At 44.5% G+C, this 19,036-nt stretch overlaps 3 protein-coding genes across 3 annotated transcripts; 2 read left to right on the plus strand and 1 right to left on the minus strand.

The window, feature by feature from the left end:
- Positions 1 to 3,724: 3,724 nt before the first annotated feature.
- LOC311310307 (heparan sulfate glucosamine 3-O-sulfotransferase 5) lies at positions 3,725 to 4,901 on the plus strand (the record flags this gene model as incomplete). The annotated part of the gene is made up of 2 exons (XM_084439740.1): positions 3,725 to 3,831; positions 3,968 to 4,901. 2 exons carry the CDS (start codon positions 3,725 to 3,727, stop codon positions 4,899 to 4,901), a joined length of 1,041 nt encoding a protein of 346 aa, XP_084295866.1.
- A 2,134-nt stretch (positions 4,902 to 7,035) lies between these two features.
- LOC311310095 (histone deacetylase 2) lies at positions 7,036 to 13,382 on the plus strand. The gene is made up of 14 exons (XM_084439500.1): positions 7,036 to 7,172; positions 7,866 to 7,978; positions 8,074 to 8,191; positions 8,348 to 8,422; positions 9,033 to 9,171; positions 9,396 to 9,537; positions 9,726 to 9,818; positions 9,979 to 10,087; positions 10,755 to 10,895; positions 11,654 to 11,762; positions 12,281 to 12,411; positions 12,499 to 12,654; positions 12,794 to 12,851; positions 12,956 to 13,382. Exons 1-14 carry the CDS (start codon positions 7,118 to 7,120, stop codon positions 12,984 to 12,986), a joined length of 1,470 nt encoding a protein of 489 aa, XP_084295626.1. The 5' UTR covers positions 7,036 to 7,117; the 3' UTR covers positions 12,987 to 13,382.
- A 2,521-nt stretch (positions 13,383 to 15,903) lies between these two features.
- Positions 15,904 to 18,100, minus strand: marcksa (myristoylated alanine-rich protein kinase C substrate a). The gene is made up of 2 exons (XM_084439488.1): positions 17,843 to 18,100; positions 15,904 to 16,635 (listed from the first exon to the last, which is right to left on the minus strand). Exons 1-2 carry the CDS (start codon positions 17,936 to 17,938, stop codon positions 15,934 to 15,936), a joined length of 798 nt encoding a protein of 265 aa, XP_084295614.1. The 5' UTR covers positions 17,939 to 18,100; the 3' UTR covers positions 15,904 to 15,933.
- Between the last annotated feature and the right edge of the window lie 936 nt (positions 18,101 to 19,036).

Here is a 19,036-nt window from a genome sequence, read left to right on the forward strand (position 1 = left end):
TCATAATGTGTTACATCATCACAGCCAATCATAATGTGATACGTGATCTGTAACGGCAGGACCCTGAGTAGATCTGACAGGCCGAGCAGATCCGTTACCTACAGATCCGGTACCTTCCTCGTGATAGACAGATGGGCTGGCCCACCTGATAAATATAGCAAGACCAGCTAATGACCAGCTAAGATTTGTAGCTGGTTCTCGATAGATTTTCCAGTAGGGTATGACAGTGCCATCTACTCTGTATTGAGGTCATTGTGTCACACATTTACCACAGACACAATGTTATATACCACCTAGCAGCCAGAGGGCACTCTGTGCGCTTTTAGAATCGACACTGCAGTACTTAGCAAGTACCAAATTTGTCACATCACAAATCAAACAATTTGTAACTAAACGACTTGTCATTTTCACCTTTGCTGGAAAGAATACCCAAGAATACACATATGCGATGGTGACTAAATCGGGTAAAGTGTTCATGAGAAAATGAGTTTTAAAGCATTATTTTAGCATCAGCAATTCATGACAAAATGGTAAAATGTCATATGCCTGTAATGTCCTTGTTTTTTTAGATATTTGGAAAGGCTCCGACGTTGCAATATGGTAGTGCTCTCTTCATGTCCAGTCTGGTTCAAGGCCCTATATCATTGTTGTAAAAAAGTTATAAGCATGAAACCGATTTTCGTGAAACTTGGTGGAGTGGTGTAGCATTGGCCACCTTAGAACTCATTAAATTTGGGAGCGTATGGGTTTGGACTGGGGTGTGCGGGGGGAGAGCCCGGAGTGCACCGCACTGCCACCTGGCAGCTACAAGCCGAGAGGGGCGCTACAGAGCTTCCCATTCACCTCTAGTCATTTTTTGGACTTAGGCTCAGGACCGCTTATTTTTTCCGGCTAAATAATAAGACTGAGGAGCCATGAATTCATTGTCATGGGGGGGTGAAACGGCCATTCATCAACGTGGGAAGGTCACAGAGACAAGGGGTTTTGACTTCCACAAAGCTTGCAACCTAACGATTGCAGCAATAGCAAACATGTCCTACTCGCACACGTGCGCATGCACACAGCCACGAAATGCATTAATGGGAGGATGTCTGTGCTCTCCGAGCACCATTTCTATTTTTCTATTTTTTTGTTTGTTTCTTTTTTTTACAAAAATGCCAGTTTCTCCACCATCTTGGATTGGATTTATTAACTGTTAACAGCCTATAGGGAGACATGCACCCTAAACATACGTGTGAAATTTCAGAACGATATTACTTATGGTTTATGAAAATAAACGTTTTGTAGGTTTTACCAAATTTTCAAGCTGCAGAAAAATCCATCATGGCGGATATTATGGGTTCAAACGGCAAATTTATTTCCCATGAGGAATTACATAAGGACATAAGTGTACCAAGTTTCATATATTTTCATCCAACGGGGTGGAAATGCCAGCATTCTGTTCTAAATTGCTTATTATAGTGTCACCTAGGGTTGAATCATGACTGTTTGCGGTCTAGTAAGTTTGAACCTTGTGATTTATATCATTTTTGCTCCAGGACTTGAAGACATATTCAAGCATTTCCAGAAAAATAAGAATACCATCAATTACAATAGGGTTCCTACGCGTACGGCGTAGGACCCCTAAATATATGTCTGTCTTTGTTTCTCTCCGTAACTTGTACCGGATTGTTCAATCAAAGTGTGACTTTATACCATGTCCTTCGAATAATGTAGCTCATCACTGTTATTCAGGTCACATAGTGCGAGTCTGCCTCCATTGCCCTGTGAGACTAATGAGTTCTTAACTTAGCTTTTGGGGGCTACATCAGCTGCAGAGTGACAGCTCCTTGTTGTGTTGATGAAGAGGTGCAACTGCAACACAGAATTTAAATGATCCTTCTGGGTATGTATCCTCAACAACTGAAGGATGAGCCGAGAAGAAGACATTTTAGTAGTCATTATTTCACTCTTCTCAGTCTGATAAAAATATGACCACATCCTAGATGTCTTTTCAGTGCTCAGGGTTTTATGTAAAACGACCCATTTGTACTGACATGATAAGCCTATGCTGTAGGCAGATTATTAGAGGAAATTCAAATGTACTGTACCAGATATTTTATAGTGATGTGTCTCATCAATCTCACATATTTTAGTTGAATGGTTTCATTTTATATGAAGGTCCTCAGAGAAAGTAGAGCATAGTTGGGGGAAGAAGGTCAAACTTTGGTTCAATGGGAGTTAATTAATTAAGAAAGTGTTAGTGGTCTAAATCTTTATCAGCATTGCAGAGCTTTGTTCTGCCAGTGACACCCTGTATAGACCAGCGAACGCAGACAGTGAAATGAAAGCTTGTTCTATGAGATCAGTAATGGCTCCCTATAGCCTCTTGGAGATACTGCCTGTAATGAAAAACATTTCATTTCCTAATGGGAATCCACAAACATGGGACTGGCTTCTGGCTAAATGTTGTTTTGTTAGACTGATAAAATTACAATTGCTTAGTTGGCATTTTCCTTCTTATTTAGAGGCCACTGAAAGGAAATGTCTTATTTACTCTAGTTATCTCCAGAGTTGAACTCTGGTATCAAAGTATTTTACCAGGAATGATATTAGCTACTTGCTGAAAGAGTGCCCAGACCTCTTACTGGGTCTGCAATATTGTTTCAAGGCCCAGTCCTTCATTTTTATAGGCTAACCAACCCCTTTGTTTGAAAGGCCTCAGAGTGGATTTGGTGGAGGATATCCATTCCTCTCAGGATGCACCAGTAGGAGAGTCATGAAAGACTTTTCCCCCCAGTGTGTGGGAAACCATGATTTCATCTTTCTTTTAGACGATGAAACACTGCCCCCTCTTGGCTAAAGAGGTGAAACTGTTTTTGTATCCTTTGAAGGTCAAAAAAGTAATCTCTGTACTGTACATGATGTGCATACTGTATATGTTTTGTTTGTATTCTGTTAGCTTCAAGGTAATCTGCCAATGCAATGGACTGTCTTAATAGCCTATTAGCATCAACAGTAGTCTCTGAGGTTTTGCTAATCAGCAATGTTCTTCAATATGTTGAACAAGGGCAAACACAGCTGCTGTCTAGTGAGGTGCAATTGACTATTAATGTGTTAGACTCTTTGTTTATGCAATTCTCGGGAAACAAAATCCCCCTGATAATTCTGCCAATAATAGAATTTGTTTCTGAGCTGGAAACAACAGATGAAGTTGGAGGAGGAGGTCAGCTTCCCTTGTTCCCTTTGATCTTTGTTGTTTTGTTCCTGCACAGCTGTTTTCACTCATGCCTAGATGCCTAGACATGAACAGGATTTTCTCTTTTTGTGCAAATCCATGGACAGTTGTGTGGATTATCTGAAAGTAGTAATTAAAATCCTGTTTGCTACAAACTGCTTATTGGTTTTGATTACAATCAACTGGCCAATGGCTGCATTATTGTGCATTTCCACTCACAGTATGAAAAATATACCGTCAAACTCATAGGAGGGGCTGCCTGTGCCTATCTGATATTTCTGATCAAATCAAATCCAAGACTTGGTTGGGGTTAAGGAAAGCAGGCGTGTGCTCTAATGGCACTGCAGCACTTTGCAGGCTTCTGTGAGTGTGGCTTAATCACTTGTAAGACTTGATCGAGTGAGTGTTAATAAACATTAGGCTGTCTCTCTGCTCACAGTGATTAGTGGTTTATGTGCTCTGCTCTTCGCAGGCTGAAGACGCAGTCCTGAAGATTGATGGAGGGCCATGCTATTCAAACAGCAGGCGTTGCTGAGACAGAAGCTCTTCGTGCTGGGCAGCCTCGCTATCGGGAGTCTCCTCTATCTGGTGGCCCGGGTTGGGAGCTTGGATAGGTAGGTGTCCATGATCACGCACACATTGACACATCGATTACCTCGATGCGTGTTTTAAACATGACTCGGCTCATACGTGTAATGCTGCATAATACTAATTAAGAGATGCCTCTTTCTCGGTTTCGTCTTCATTCAGGCTCCAGCCTATTTGCCCCATCGAGAGCAGACAGCCACTCCCTGGTGGGCCGGAGCAGATTCCTCTCCGAACCCTGCAGTACAAGCGTGGCCTGCTCCATGAGCTCCGCAAGGGCAACGCCACCAAAGAGCAGATCCGCCTGCACAACCTGGTGCAGCAGCTGCCTCGGGCCATCATCATCGGGGTGCGCAAGGGGGGCACGCGCGCCCTGCTGGAAATGCTCAACCTGCACCCGGCGGTGGTCAAGGCTTCGCAGGAGATCCACTTCTTTGACAATGACCAGAACTACGCCCGGGGCATCGACTGGTACCGGGAGAAAATGCCCTTCTCCTTCCCCCACCAGATCACCATTGAGAAGAGCCCCGCCTACTTCATCACAGAGGAGGTGCCCGAGCGCATCTTCAAGATGAACTCGTCCATCAAGCTGTTGATCATCGTGCGTGAGCCCACCACCAGGGCGGTGTCTGACTACACGCAGGTGCTGGAGGGTAAGGAGCGCAAAAACAAGACCTACCACAAGTTCGAGAAGCTGGCCATCGACGCCAACACCTGCGAGGTGAACACCAAGTACAAGGCTGTACGGACCAGCATATACACCAAGCACCTGGAGCGCTGGCTGAAGTACTTCCCTGTGGAGCAGTTCCACATCGTGGACGGGGACCGCCTCATCACAGACCCGCTGCCCGAGCTGCAGCTGGTGGAGCGCTTCCTCAGCCTCCCCTCCAGGATTAGCCAGTATAACTTATATTTCAATGCCACCAGGGGGTTCTACTGCCTGCGATTTAACATTGTCTTCAACAAGTGCCTGGCGGGCAGCAAAGGGCGCATCCACCCTGAGGTGGACCCCCCAGTGGTGGCTAAACTGAGGAAGTTCTTTCACCCGTTCAATCAGAAGTTTTACCAGATCACCGGCAGGACATTCAACTGGCCCTGAGGAACTTTAAACGTGTCAACTGAAGTTGTTCTGTTGCCATTTTCAACACTATTAAATGATATTAAAAGCACTTTGGTTGAATTTAATACAAGAACGATAATGTGACCAAATATGTAATGGAAATCACTGTATGTTTCTAAGTGTGTGGAGGGCAGAAGAAAATGGAGTTTAGGAGTTGTGATATTCCAAAATGATTCTGTTTGAAGCACCGGCTCTTCTTGCAAATACTTCACCTCTTTGGCACCTGTCCCCATCCAAAGTCCTATACTATAGTGTGAGATAGATATGAGATGATACTAAATGGCCATATTGCTTTCTAAATGACTGTCAGCAAACACATCAGTGTTTCATCCATTTAAATACATGAGGGTACATTTGTGATGCCACCTAATAAAATAAAATCTCATGGTTAAAATGTTCTTGTACCAATTCATTAGATATTTCAGCTGTTTTTTTGTGGTTTTTTTTACTGCATGTGCAATGAAGGTTCCAATGTCACACTGGCTATTTAATATTATTATATTAGTTTGTGCTATTTATTTCGGTACAAAATATATAATTTGAACAAGGTTCTTTTTTGTTTAGTTTACAAAACACATGCTGCAACATTTGTTATATATTTTAATAGCTTATATCTATTTATATACCATCAATTACTTGTATTTAGAATTTCACTGTACATCCAAGGATTAGAATGCTGAAGATGGTGCTTCAACTCATTGTTTTCAAACATTTGAAATTCACAATGTAAAGGATATGTGTTGTAACTTCTTTGACATCTTTGATGTCCTTTGATAGTTTCTGTCAAACCAACTGGTGTTTATCTACTTCAAAAACAGATTTGTAGCCTATTCTGTGCAAGTACCCATCCTGTATCATAAATGTGTCATTCTGTAACAAAAAAGGATTTAATTAAAAAGAACATTTAAACATTTGCCGGCTGAGTTCTTTCCCTGTGTGTTACCCTAATGTCTTAGTGGATTAGTCTCAACTTGACCATCTACGCTTGATATGATTACCTGATGAGAAAAACACACAATCAAGAAGTGTATGGAACGAGCAGTAAATTATGGCCTATAATTACACTATTTCACTCTCAGCTCTTCAATTGTATTGATTACCACCGTGCTGAATGGTGGGCAATCTTTTCCAATAGGCCTACTTTCCCAACCATCGCAGTACCCCAATTTTCTGATTATTCATAAGGATTATTGGCCTACTTATCCGCATGTGAACATGTCAGGGGATGCAAGCAAAACATTGCCTCGTTTGTTTTTAGGCCTATTTTACCTTTATTTATCCCTGAAACCCATTGAGACCAAGGTCTCATTTGCGATGTTGCCTTGGTTACAAAGCATTCATAGACTACATGTAGGCTAGGCTATTTCAAAAACATAAATACAAAATCATCAGACATATTGAGTGGACCAAGAGATATGTACGGAGCCCCTCTGGGGTCACTTAGGAGAAAAAAAAAAAAAAAGAGTAATCCGTGCGCACGGTTTAGTAAACTGTGGCCTCAGATTCATAAACTGTGCGCACGGTTTAGTAATCCGTGCGCACGGTTTAGTAAACTGTGGCCTCAGATTCATAAACTGTGCGCACGGTTTAGTAAACTGTGGCCTCAGATTCATAAACTGTGCGCACGGTTTAGTAATCCGTGCGCACGGTTTAGTTTACTAAACCGTGCGCACAGTTTATGAATCTGAGGCCACAGTTTACTAAACCGTGCGCACGGATTACTAAACCGTGCGCACAGTTTATGAATCTGAGGCCACAGTTTACTAAACCGTGCGCACGGATTACTAAACCGTGCGCACAGTTTATGAATCTGAGGCCACAGTTTACTAAACCGTGCGCACGGATTACTAAACCGTGCGCACAGTTTATGAATCTGAGGCCACAGTTTACTAAACCGTGCGCACGGATTACTCTTTTTTTTTTTTCTTCTCCTAGGTGACCCCAGAGGGGCTCCGTAGATATGCCCTATTCAAAGCTTCCATACTTCAGGTACTGCTATGGCACCCCCACTGCTTGCACAACACCTTGGTGGAGCGAAAACACAAACACCATGCCCCGCCCCCTTGTATTAGTTCCTCCGCCGCTAGCCGTCGTCGTTCTTTCTTCTACGCAAGCTAGGCAGCTAACGCTAAGTAGCAATCGACCCTGCTCATCTTTTCTGAAACAAAAGCAATCCTAATCAGATCGACCGAATAATGGCGTACACTGTTGCAGGTGGAACCAAGAAGAAAGTCTGCTACTACTATGATGGTATGGGACATGGTATATCTAGCATTTGTGTTGAAACTAAACACGGGCTCCTGCAAGGAACCTAGCTAACTAGCTAAAACCCGTTAGCCATCAAGCCAGCACGAGTCAGTGCAGTGGTTGCTAGCTAGCTAGACATAGGTCAGCAGTGGTGTTTTATTTGGCTAACTAGTGTAGCTTTCTTTTACGTTAAGTAGCTACTAGGTTACGTGCCCTCTTTCATTGAAAGTATCGGCAATGATTGAATTAAAGCATCTATTGAATAGTCAGCGAACTAAAAACGAGCAAGCTAACGTTATAGTATCTCGATGCTAATGCTAACGTCGCTAGCTAGGTAGTTAGCGAGCTAACTAGCTAGCCAGCTTCCTTATTTTTGAGGTACAGTAGTACTAGTCCGCCTGGTGATTTGACTGGAACCACAACATCTATCACAAGTTTGCGAACTGACATTATTTCCATGCATACTAGCTAGTTAAATAATATACCATTTGGCAATACTACTTAATTTACTCCCTTGTCGAAACGTGCACTGTGAGCAGGGCCCCAGTACCTCTGTCTGACTGGCTGGCTAGATGGATGATGTGCGTCACTCACATGAATAGCCCGCCTGTTTATCATATTGGAGGTGCAAGCGATATTAGCCTAATGCCAAATTTCCAGGATATACCAGTGCCGTTCTAATCATTTTCTTTTCAGGTGATATTGGAAATTATTACTATGGACAAGGGCATCCCATGAAACCACACAGAATCCGCATGACCCACAACCTGCTTCTGAACTATGGACTCTACAGAAAAATGGAAATATATGTATGTCAATTATAGTTGTCTTTCTCAGTAGGTTTTCTAGTTTTCTGCCTTGGCCTGCCCTTCTTGTGTTTTGTCTAATTGTATTTGTTTTACAGAGACCACACAAAGCCACTGCAGAGGAGATGACTAAATACCACAGCGACGATTACATCAAGTTCCTGCGTTCCATCCGACCAGACAACATGTCAGAGTTCAGCAAGCAGATGCAGCGGTGTAAGTCATGTCTGCGGACCCCACAGCCTGAATGATCATAGGCCTAATGAACACAGAGCTCAATCTTAAAATTGAATGTATTCATGTATCAATTGTCTGAAGTACACTTGATGACTTTTGACTGGAATTAATGTTTTGCTCTCCTCCACCTCTTAGTCAATGTTGGAGAGGACTGTCCTGTGTTTGATGGGTTGTTTGAGTTCTGTCAGCTGTCCGCTGGTGGCTCTGCCGGTAAGTTGGAGAGTAAGGTGTTAATGCAACATCTGTGTTTTCCTGCTGTCGTGTCTTTATCTTGGTGGATTCACACATTCACAGTCATATTAGGTTCAGGCTCAATATAACGGTTATCTGTCTCCCATCGTCACCCATCGTTAATCCAGTGAGAATGTGCCAATGTCACATTATGCTCCGGTGGGATGTGTATCCAAATCGCAGATCATTTGACTAATGTTCAGATCACAAGGAGACATTTCAGCATGGGACAGATTGTCGCTCCGGCTTCCCCTGCCTAGGAAGCATGAAGCAGCTCAGTGGACCAAAACCAGTTGAGACGGCCGTGTCTGATAGCTCAGGCTTTGGGGATTTGGCTGAGGTCGACGTGGATGTTGAGGCAGAGTGGGGGATATTTGTACAGGCTGCAGGTTTTGCAGGGCTTTTATCAAAGCTCAGTAACTGTCAAAGGGATTTCTCTTCCACGCCTTCCGACAGTATTTTTCTCGGTGAAATGTTTGCTTTTCCAGGCCAAACTTTGAATCGCCGGCGTTGCTCATGCTCAGTGAAGAAAACATACATGCTTGCGTGTGTAAGCGCTGTAAACAGAAGCAACGTATTTCCTTGTCAGCGGGGTCTGTGAAGCTCAACAGACAGCAGACTGACATCGCGGTGAACTGGGCCGGAGGACTCCACCACGCCAAGAAGTCCGAAGCCTCCGGGTTCTGTTACGTCAATGACATCGTCCTGGCCATTCTGGAGCTGCTCAAGTAAGTGTGTCTTCTCCAGGCAAACCAAGGCTAACCATTTTAGCGTTTCCCCCCCCTCAACCCCTCAGATGTGTATGTTAGAGAGGGAGAATAGGGCGATGATGCATGCACTGCGTGCTCTTATGTTTTTGGCGCGTATTTGTAACGCTTCCGTCGACGTAGAGATTGTTTCGGTTTTGCCTTGCGTGTCGTACACGCCCCCGTTAATCCGCCCCTCCTCTCAGGTACCACCAGAGGGTGCTGTACATCGACATTGACATCCACCACGGGGACGGGGTGGAGGAGGCCTTCTACACCACAGACAGGGTCATGACCGTCTCCTTCCACAAGTACGGAGAGTACTTCCCTGGGACTGGAGATCTCAGAGTAAGTACCGATGCGCGTCTCTGCTGACCGCGTGAACAGAGATGAAGAGAGGCTGTCGAGATGCATGTTTTAGTCTGTTACCTGGTACGGCCACGAATCTCTTAGGGTAACACGCTGAATAAAAACCACTCAAGTGTTTGTTTAGGTGTACAAAGAATGTTAACTGTTCCCCCAACGTCTGTTCTCAGGATATCGGCGCCGGAAAGGGCAAATACTACGCTGTCAACTTCCCGCTGAGGGACGGCATTGACGACGAGTCGTACGAGCAGATTTTCAGGCCTGTAAGTCCCCCCTGCGGCACACGACGCCTGTGCGCCGGTATGCCTTGTATTTGAGCCCGCCTCACAGGCAGCACAACCGCCCTTTAAAACGGACCGTAGCCACTCGGCCGCGTTCCGCCAGGCGCAGTCTTTGATGTGAAGATATCCCGTGGTCTGGCAGGTGATGGCCAAGGTGATGGAGATGTACCAGCCCAGCGCCGTGGTCCTGCAGTGTGGGGCAGACTCCCTCTCTGGAGACCGGTTGGGCTGCTTCAACCTCACCATCCGCGGTAAGGCGTCCGTTTCGACCGAAAAGGTTTCTTCCATCATCCAAAGGTTTTCATCAACGGAGAATAGGCTGAATCGTTAGCTCAATCAATTTATGTACACCTCTGCAAGAAATGAAGGGAACACTTAAAATCATCAATCATCGTCGCGGATCTCGATGAACGAGATATTCACGTGAAAATCTTTATTGATTCATTGTGTAATTTGTCGAGAACAAAATTATGTAAGAACGGTCAATGGAAACCAAAATCATTAACTCATTAAGGGCAGGATGTGATGATTAAGTGTTCCCTTAATTTAATTTTGAGCTGAGTATATGAAAAAGCTAGAGATTGCCACTTTAACTGCAGTTTTAAAGCTAGATTTTGAATGGATCAATGTGCCTGGCAAGCTGTTCCATCAAACCGTATCTGAATGAGAGAGAACGTATTTCCCAACTGAAACCCTATACCTAGAAATATCTAAATCAGATTCACTGGCTCTGGTGCATACCGAATGAGTATCTCTAATGTATGTGAAGTAACAGGTCAAATAGCTTGGGGCTTAATTGTTTATGGATTCGTGTATTGGGTCTGCTGATTGATGGCTCTTGCCAGGGAGTAGCAGCTTTTTTGTACAACTTCCCTGTTGTTTTTGTACAACAGCTAAACCCGGGTTGTTTCTCGTTAGGACACGCCAAGTGCGTCGAATACATCAAGACCTTCAACCTGCCCCTGCTGATGCTCGGCGGAGGCGGCTACACCATCCGCAACGTGGCCCGCTGCTGGACCTACGAGACAGCCGTGGCCCTGGACACCGACATCCCCGACGGTACGTTCAGCCTGGCCGCTTCTGAACCCTGTGGCTGAACGAGATAATACTTTGCACATGTGCTTGAAAAGGCAGGCGCATAGCAGAGGGAGGAATTAATCCAATGTTGCAAAAAAGATCCCGCACACCGTCTTAACTTGCAATTCAAATTTATTGTAACATTTCGGTACTAGAATTTCATCTAACGGTCTGTCTGATGAAGGTCTAGTACCAACTCGTTACAATAAATTGGAATTGCAAGTTAGACAGTGTGCCTGATCTGTTCGTAGCTTTTGAATGGCCAAGGTTGAAATCTCGCCACCTCATTCTGCCGATTAATAAGCGTTTTGGTTCTATTTCGATATCCGTGACCGACGATGCAATGAGGTCAAGCTGCTGCTCTTCTCGTGGTTTACGTAATGGAACTCCCATCTCCCTCTTAGATATAAATGACATGGGTGAGGGGTGGGGTTTTCTTAAGTAAATATTTGTGACTTCAGCCCTAGATAAGGTTAGTTCTGGAATTCCTCTGCCTCCAGGGAGCTGACTCAGCTCCCTGTGTGTGAAAATACGTTATCGCAGCCTGTCAAGTGGGCCTTAATGGAATTCAGGACATTAACAGAGTCCTTACCCTTGCTAATATAACCTACCAGAATGAGGGTTAGACTTCTAAATCAATTCTTGACACTTTTCTTTAGTTCCAGCATATAAATCAGTACAGTGATGTTCATTTTAATGATGGCTCCCCCTTAACCTTTTCTATGCTGTCTCCTCCTCAGAACTGCCATACAATGATTACTTTGAGTACTTTGGGCCAGACTTCAAGCTGCACATCAGCCCATCCAACATGACCAACCAGAACACACACGAGTACATGGACAAGATCAAGTAAGGTCCAAGTCTGTGGTGGGCTAGTGTGAGAGGCACAGTGTGTACGGTCGGTGTGATTCGTGTTGTTGGACACGTCTTAAACAAACATTACGTCAATCGGACGCACTGAATTTTGTAAGGTCGCAGCTGTCGTCATAGTGTGTTTGTAAGGTTGGCCTAATGGCAGGGTTGCACCAAAAGTAAACAAACCAGGCTGGTGCATAGTTAAGATGTCTGCCGGGTCACATATGCAGTCAGGGTGTGCGCATGTTTCACTTGTTTGTCATACATATTTAAAAAGCTATTTTCCTTAAAGCACTGGATATTTAACATTTGCACACTACACTATATGTTTCTGTATTCACATTTATGAGTATGCCCTAATTGCGGGGTCTGTAATAGATGTGTATACTTAAGTAGGCACACGAAACCGAGAAACCTCTCAGATCTCCAATTGTGAAGTGCGACCGTAGGTGTCCGCATCGTGTCAGCCGCTCTAAAAAAAGCGCCGGCGTCGCGCGTTCCCACCCCCCCAGGCAGCGTCTGTTCGAGAACCTGCGGATGCTGCCCCACGCGCCCGGAGTTCAGATGCAGGCCATCCCAGAGGACGCCATCCCAGATGACACGGTGGACGAGGACACCGAGGACCCGGACAAGCGCATGTCCAGTAAGAAAGCTCTCCTCGCCCACACGCGCCTCGGCCGCGGTCGACGGGGCAGTATGTGACGCCCCAGTGTCTCTCGTCTGGTTTCAGTCCGCGCCTCGGACAAGAGGATAGCCTGCGACGAGGAGTTCTCCGACTCCGAGGACGAGGGGGAGGGAGCCAGGAGGAACATGGCCAATCACAAGAAAGGCGCCAAACGCCCCCGAGTGGAGGAGGAAAAGAAGGAAGAGGAGGAGAAGAAAGTCGGTGAGTTCATAACGTTGCAACGTCCCCCGCGGAAGCGACGCGTTCTATCGCAGTGGTGAAATGTGGCGTCCCTCTGCTGACTGGCTGTCGTTTTCTCTCATTCGGGGGCGTGTACCTTTTTTTTTTTTTGTCACCGCAGAGGTAAAAGAGGAGGAGAAAACGAAGGAAGGCAGCGCTGAGAAGACTGATGCAAAAAGGTGAGTCAAGAACCTGCTAGAGACTGTCACAACAAAGTATACGGCACCTTTCAAAATGCACATCGCCTGTTAGAAACATCTGTTCTCCCGCTTTTCCTTTGCAGTGTGAAGACTGAGCAGACTAGCAGTGCCTGATCTCCGTGGTCAAAAGTGAAGACTCCCAAGGACAGTTCTGAGAACTCTTGATTCTACTCTCTCACGACTACCACGACTCCACACAACAAGCATTATATTTATTACTGATCTCAGTCGTAGTTGTATGTTTTTGGTTTTAAGTATTTTTTTCCTTTGCGTATCGTAGAAGTGGCTTCCATTACACAACCATCCTCAGATTGCTGTAGTTTTCTCTGATATCCCTTGAACGCATTTATATTACAACGTGCTTTATCTTCTGAATGAAATGTCCATGACCTGAAATTACATGTTTTAGAGGATTATGTGGGCCTTCCTGTAGATGAACCTCTGATTATTTCATATGTGTTTTAAACTTGATATTTTGCATTGGCCAATTACCGGTAATAAACTTTTTTTTACGAACTTTTGGTTGCCAATTCGTGTCTTTGTGTGTGTAGCGTCGTTGTGTAGACTGTTTGATGCATTATGTAATATAGCCACACGATGGCGTAGTTGCCTAAGACTTAAATTTAAAAAATAAAATACTGAAGAGTGATCGATTGCTCGTGTAGCACGAGTCACGCGACGATATGGATAAGAAAAGGAATGTGTAAGGTAGCTTCTAGTTTTATTGTAGACCAACGAATGAGTTGTAAACATGGCTGTATTAAAAGAAGCTGTAAAGCGAAGGACGTGCGGGAGAGACTGCATATTAACATCTCACGAAGAAGAGGGTGACAATCGAGGACATCCAAATGCATGTTCAATGATTCAAGAATGTTTACTAACTCGTCAGTAGGCCTGGCTATAAGATGCAGCCCTAAGCTAAGGTCAAACGTGGTATTTGCACAAACAGTAAGCATGAATGTTACTAATGAAAATCAATTGGATAAATTAATTTGTCAGAAATGTAACCCAAAGCCTAAATAGTTAATTTTATCTAATTTAGGTGAGGAGTATATCAGCCTGACCCTGACAGACAGGTCATGAGTGCGTCTTGTGACCCAACAGAGCCGGAATGGTGGCAACCAAGATGGAGGTAGCCAGGTAGGCTATATCACCACTCGGCTTACACAATTTAATGTAGTCCATCTTTGGAAGGTCTGCTTTTCAGGTGCTTCCTGTAGGACTCGAATATGCCATGTCAATCCATGTAGGCCTAATCAAACTACTGGGGATGTGGGTTCGTTTTTGCAAATAGCCAAAGGCCTCTAGGAGTTGCCCATCCATGGTGAAGACCTACACAATTAGTTCACCTGTGAATACCTGAATTATTTTCCACAATGATCAAATAAATGAGCATATCAAAAGATGCATCTTCTCTGACATGGGCCTAGTTCATGTGCCAGAGGGCATCTGTCAGCAGGGCAGCCTGTGTGTGTAACTGAGCCACTCAGGATTGGCCTGCTGTGATTGATAGCCTTTTGTGGGCTTGTGAGGGGTCATCACACTGCACTGAAGGGTCAAAAGTTCAGTTACAAGGAGAGACTGTGCTGCTAGTATCTTGGCAGTCTTTGCCATAGCATCTAGTGTTGGAAGTAGGTCTATATGTAGAGTGCATCTCCATCGATTAAATAAATAATTAACTTAACCCAGGTCTCGAAATTCCACAGGTGGAGCAAGCATCATAGTTATCGGCTTTCTACTACTGGAGCACTCAATTCCCAATATATACCCTATATTCCCTGAAATTGTTTAAATCAAAAGACAGATGCCAGTCAAATTTTATTCACATTTATTTTTGCTTTTAGTGTGCTCACAGAAAATTAGAACACCTTAAGCAGAGGAGTTTAATAGCAATTTTTGTAAGCAAAGTTACATTCCATCTCTAAGTCAAATTGGTCAAAGCTTCTCCAGTATTTACAAAAGAAAAGAAAGAGACAAGATGCTACACAAACATTGCATCTGATAGATTCCTTAATTTGTCAAAGACCACTGAAAAAAGCATTGTCTGCTGTAATGAAAACATACCACAGTATATAAACAGTAACCATTCCACTTATCACAGCTTGGTTGAGTTCAAAATTGCTTAAAAGGTCTTCCAGGATGACTTGTTTTTTTGTTATCTTACAAAAATTAGCGGGTGGAAAAACAGCTGCAAACTTCATGTGCTTCTTGAGATCAAGATTTCATTTGTACAATAATCACAGTTAAAAACACCCCGCCTATACATACTTACACTTTATTAAGGTCATAAACCAGCAATAAACAATAAAGCCTATACAACTTGTATTTCTACTGAATCACTGACTGGTACAGCTAATGAGAAGTGAAAAGCTCCTATGGATTTTTAAATGACTTTCTAAATCTAGCTCTGGGAATTGTATGTCTTGTTGTCTTATAGTAAAAATGACTTAGTGTTGTAAACCGCATGGTACTCTCATGGTACATAGATGTTGGTCGTTTCGTTTTTAAGACTACTATTTACATCGTAGTCTGTGGCACAATTCCCAGGCACAAAGGTGCCACCCTCCCATACCCCTTCCCCACCCACCCGCCCTCAAATCCCCTTCATTTACATTTCTACTTAATCCCCACCTCCTTCATACCATGGGCATGTCCATACATTTTGACGAGTTTACATTTTGTATAAAAATGAAACGAGAGAAAGAAAAAAAACATTTAATACTGATGCAAAAAATATATATATGGCAGTGTGTGGATGTATTTTTTCTGTATTAGGTTTCTAAGCCACCCCTCTCCGCCCGTTGGAATAGTAACAATGGACTGAGATGGGTTTTGTGGAGGGGGGGGGGGATGGGGGGGGGGGTTGGGGAGGGGACCAAAAAAAAAGAAAAAAAGAAAAGCTTTAAAATATCCCTGGTTGTAGACAAGTTCTCCACAGCCAGGTGCTGGCACCACTCCAGGCACCACTCCAACATACAAACAGGTTCTTTGATTATCTTTTTTCTCCTTTTTTTCTATTTTATTTCTTCCGTTTTGCTCTTTGCGTGCGTTTCCCCCGGCCTCACTCCGCAGCAGGAGGGGCCTCTGGACTGGACGCGGCCTCCTGTGTCGCAGGTGCGGCGGCCTCCTCCGTTTTGGGCGCCTCCTCAGCCGCCTTGGCCTCGGGCTCGGCGGGCTTCTCCTCGGCCTTCGGCTCCTCTGCGGGCGGGGACGCCTTGGCCTCCTCCGCAGGCTCCTCTGCTGCTGCTGCTGCTTCTGGCTTGGCCTCTGCTGGGCTCGCTGCCTCCTTCGCCTCCTCCCCAGCAGCGGCGGCCTCTCCCTCGGCCGGCTTGGCCTCCTCCTCGGCGGGGGCGGCAGCGGCCTCGGGAGCCTCGGCCTTGGCCTCCTCCGTGGACGCGGCCGCCTCCTCTTCTGCTCCCTCTCCGGTCTCCTTTTTGGTCTTCTTGAAGGAGAATCCACTGAGCTTGAAAGACTTCTTGAAGGAGAAGCGCTTCTTCTTCTTCTTGGGAGTTTCGGCACTGGTCGAAGGCGTGGCACTCTCCTCTGGCTTGGCGGCGGCCTCCCCCTCGGCGGCGGGCGCGGCCTCTACATTCTCCTTCTCCCCGTCCGCAGCCTCCTTCTCGGCAGGTGCGGCCTCTGCCTTCTCGGCCTCTTCCTTGGGGCTTTCCTCCGCCGCGGCGCTGCCGTTGGCCTGCACCTCCTCTTTGATGGCCTCAGCTGCTGCTGGAGAGGCATCCCCATTCACCTTCACGTGGCCATTTTCCTAGAGAGAGAGAGAGAGTCCATTTATATGATAGACCAAGCTCTAAAATTGGACAGTTGAGACAATGCCACCAAGCGGCACTAGAGGCAGTAGACACCATGAAATTTGGAACAAAAGCATAACCCTCTGCCTGGGTTTTGGTTCTGCCCGTTTCCTGACTTGGGATTTAATTCGCTATCGTGGCTGATGTTTTTGCTTAACAGATGACAAGTTAATTTCATGACCTAGTGAGTTGTCTACATTTTCACACAAAAAAAATCACGCCTAATTATAGAGAGATGAGTCGCTTCTGGCAATACGGACGCAACATTTCAGAGTAGTCGCAAGGGGGCGATGCGAATCTGCAACACAGTCACTCCGACACTGAAGCCCCAAAGCAAAGCAGCTGCTCATTAAAACAGCAGATGCTCATTAATACTTCAGATCACGAAGAACAACGTTCAGGACACCCAAAAAACCAGAACCTTAAGAATCTTCCAACCAGCATTTTTCAGTGTATCGCTTTAATAAATAACATCTAGTGTTCACTCTCTCTGCGTCCGCCGGAGGGGCGCATAATTCAAATGTGGCTCCCTACAGTATGATAGCAGACTACCATCTCAGCGCTCCATTCGAGCATCTGTAACAAAAGGCGTGGTGGAGTTAGCTAGACCGTGGAAAGCCATTGTTGGCGTCGTGCATCTCCCCTGTTCACTTATCGATTGCCTCAACCTTGTTCCGTTTACGATGGGTTTTAAATTATTGAAATTCAAAACGAATTGGTTCATTTTAATACACGGCTATACATTTTTGATCCAACGATGTGACAACATTGCACGATTCAAAATCACAATTCACGGCTTCAAACAAAGGCTTCAGCCTCTGTAACAATAGGCCTATGCCATCCCCAATGAATCAATGAAAACTTGTAGTTTCATGAGATAATTGTGTTCTAAATATTTCTATCAAGTGCCAATATGTGGGTTACTTCAGAATTAAGAACACGGTCTGTATTATAAAAACGATCAATTAGGCTATTCTAAAACGAATGTCTAGTGTGTTGACAACGCATTTTTAATAATTTTATCAGACGATTGTTTGGCATAGCCTGCGCGGCGTGCGCCTTGCGACCTAGCTTACCCATCATAATGCATGGATTGCGCCTTTGCGCATATCCTTCAATTAAGTTAATTTCAATCCAAATATATGTGTATTAAATAGCAGTTACCTGTCCATTGGTCTTGGTTGGTGAAGCAGCAACCTCCCCTGGCTTCTCAGCCACGGTTTCGCCTTTTGCAGCTGTCTTGGAGAATTGCGCTCCCATGCTTTCGCTCCAACAAAGAAACTCAACCGATCCAAAAAACGGAACAAAGACCACAAGCCTCTTTCTTAAATGCAAGCTCTTTGCTGATGTCCGTCTTTGAAAAGTTCACTGTAAAAGTAATCAAAGTCCAGTCACAGTGAACAAAATTGGAAAATCGCAGAAAAAACCTGCCAAGTGAGGAGAAGTAATAAAAAGTCCCAGATTTGTGGCTGTGTCGCTGTAGACAGGCTGGAAAATGGAGAAATTTCCCTTGTTGCTAATAAGATGCGGAGTCCAACGCCCAAGTGCACAGATGAATGGGCATTCTGAGCGATGACGGCATCCGCGCTCGGATTCAACCAATCAAATCCCTCATACAGAAAGTGGGCAAGGCTTTAAAACGAGTGAACAATGGATTTTAGTAGATTGTAACAAATCTGAAAAAATCTACATGTTCCGGCAACAATTTTCCTTACAAATCACCAAATTGATATACCCCGACCCAAGAGGATAATTTTATCATCACTTTGGAATATGCGTACAGACGATTGAAGAGCATTTTGAGTCTGAACAAATTGATCTGCCTCATTATTACATGACTCATTTGGATTAATTGTTTGTGGATAACATTATCACTGGTATCAAGTCCATACAGTCAAGTAGCCTAATTTGATCGTAACTCGGTGTTTGTAGTGTAGAGAAATTGGTAGGCTAGTTGTCTTTTTGGCTCAGTCAGGCTCCTACGTACGTGCCCTGAATAAGATATAGCATACACTTGACACTGCACATGCTGTTAGGTTATTTTAATGATAGCTATATTTTTCCGTGAATAAATACTGCTTATCTCACCGTTCCATTCACTGTCTGTTTGCCGAGGCTGCTGACATTACATTCAGAGATCGTTATTCGTTAGAATATCAGGAATAATAGTTCGTACTAGATGCAAAACCTGAAGAGTAGGCTATGTACTTATTTTAAGGGACACATATGTAGGCCTATGTCTTTCCTCATCCAAGAGACATTCTTGAAAAGAAAAATAATGTAGGCCTATTAGACTGCAATCCAGATGTCATAGTGTGAAGTGCAAGTAATTGATTAATAAATATTGTAGCTATGAGC

This window comes from Borostomias antarcticus (genome assembly GCF_949987555.1).
Source record: "Borostomias antarcticus genome assembly, chromosome: 6".
Lineage (NCBI taxonomy): Eukaryota > Metazoa > Chordata > Actinopteri > Stomiiformes > Stomiidae > Borostomias > Borostomias antarcticus.

What these genes read in the sequence shown, in the direction of transcription:
- LOC311310095 (XM_084439500.1), top strand. Translation starts at nt 7,118, where the DNA reads ATGGCGTACACTGTTGCAGGTGGAACCAAGAAGAAAGTCTGCTACTAC. An exon ending in ACGAGCAGATTTTCAGGCCT is followed by an intron (nt 9,819 to 9,978) that starts GTAAGTCCCCCC and finishes GTGGTCTGGCAG; the next exon opens with GTGATGGCCAAGGTGATGGA. An exon ending in CCCGGACAAGCGCATGTCCA is followed by an intron (nt 12,412 to 12,498) that starts GTAAGAAAGCTC and finishes GTCTGGTTTCAG; the next exon opens with TCCGCGCCTCGGACAAGAGG.
- marcksa (XM_084439488.1), bottom strand. Translation starts at nt 17,938, where the DNA reads ATGGGAGCGCAATTCTCCAAGACAGCTGCAAAAGGCGAAACCGTGGCT. An exon ending in CAACCAAGACCAATGGACAG is followed by an intron (nt 16,636 to 17,842) that starts GTAACTGCTATT and finishes CTCTCTCTCTAG; the next exon opens with GAAAATGGCCACGTGAAGGT.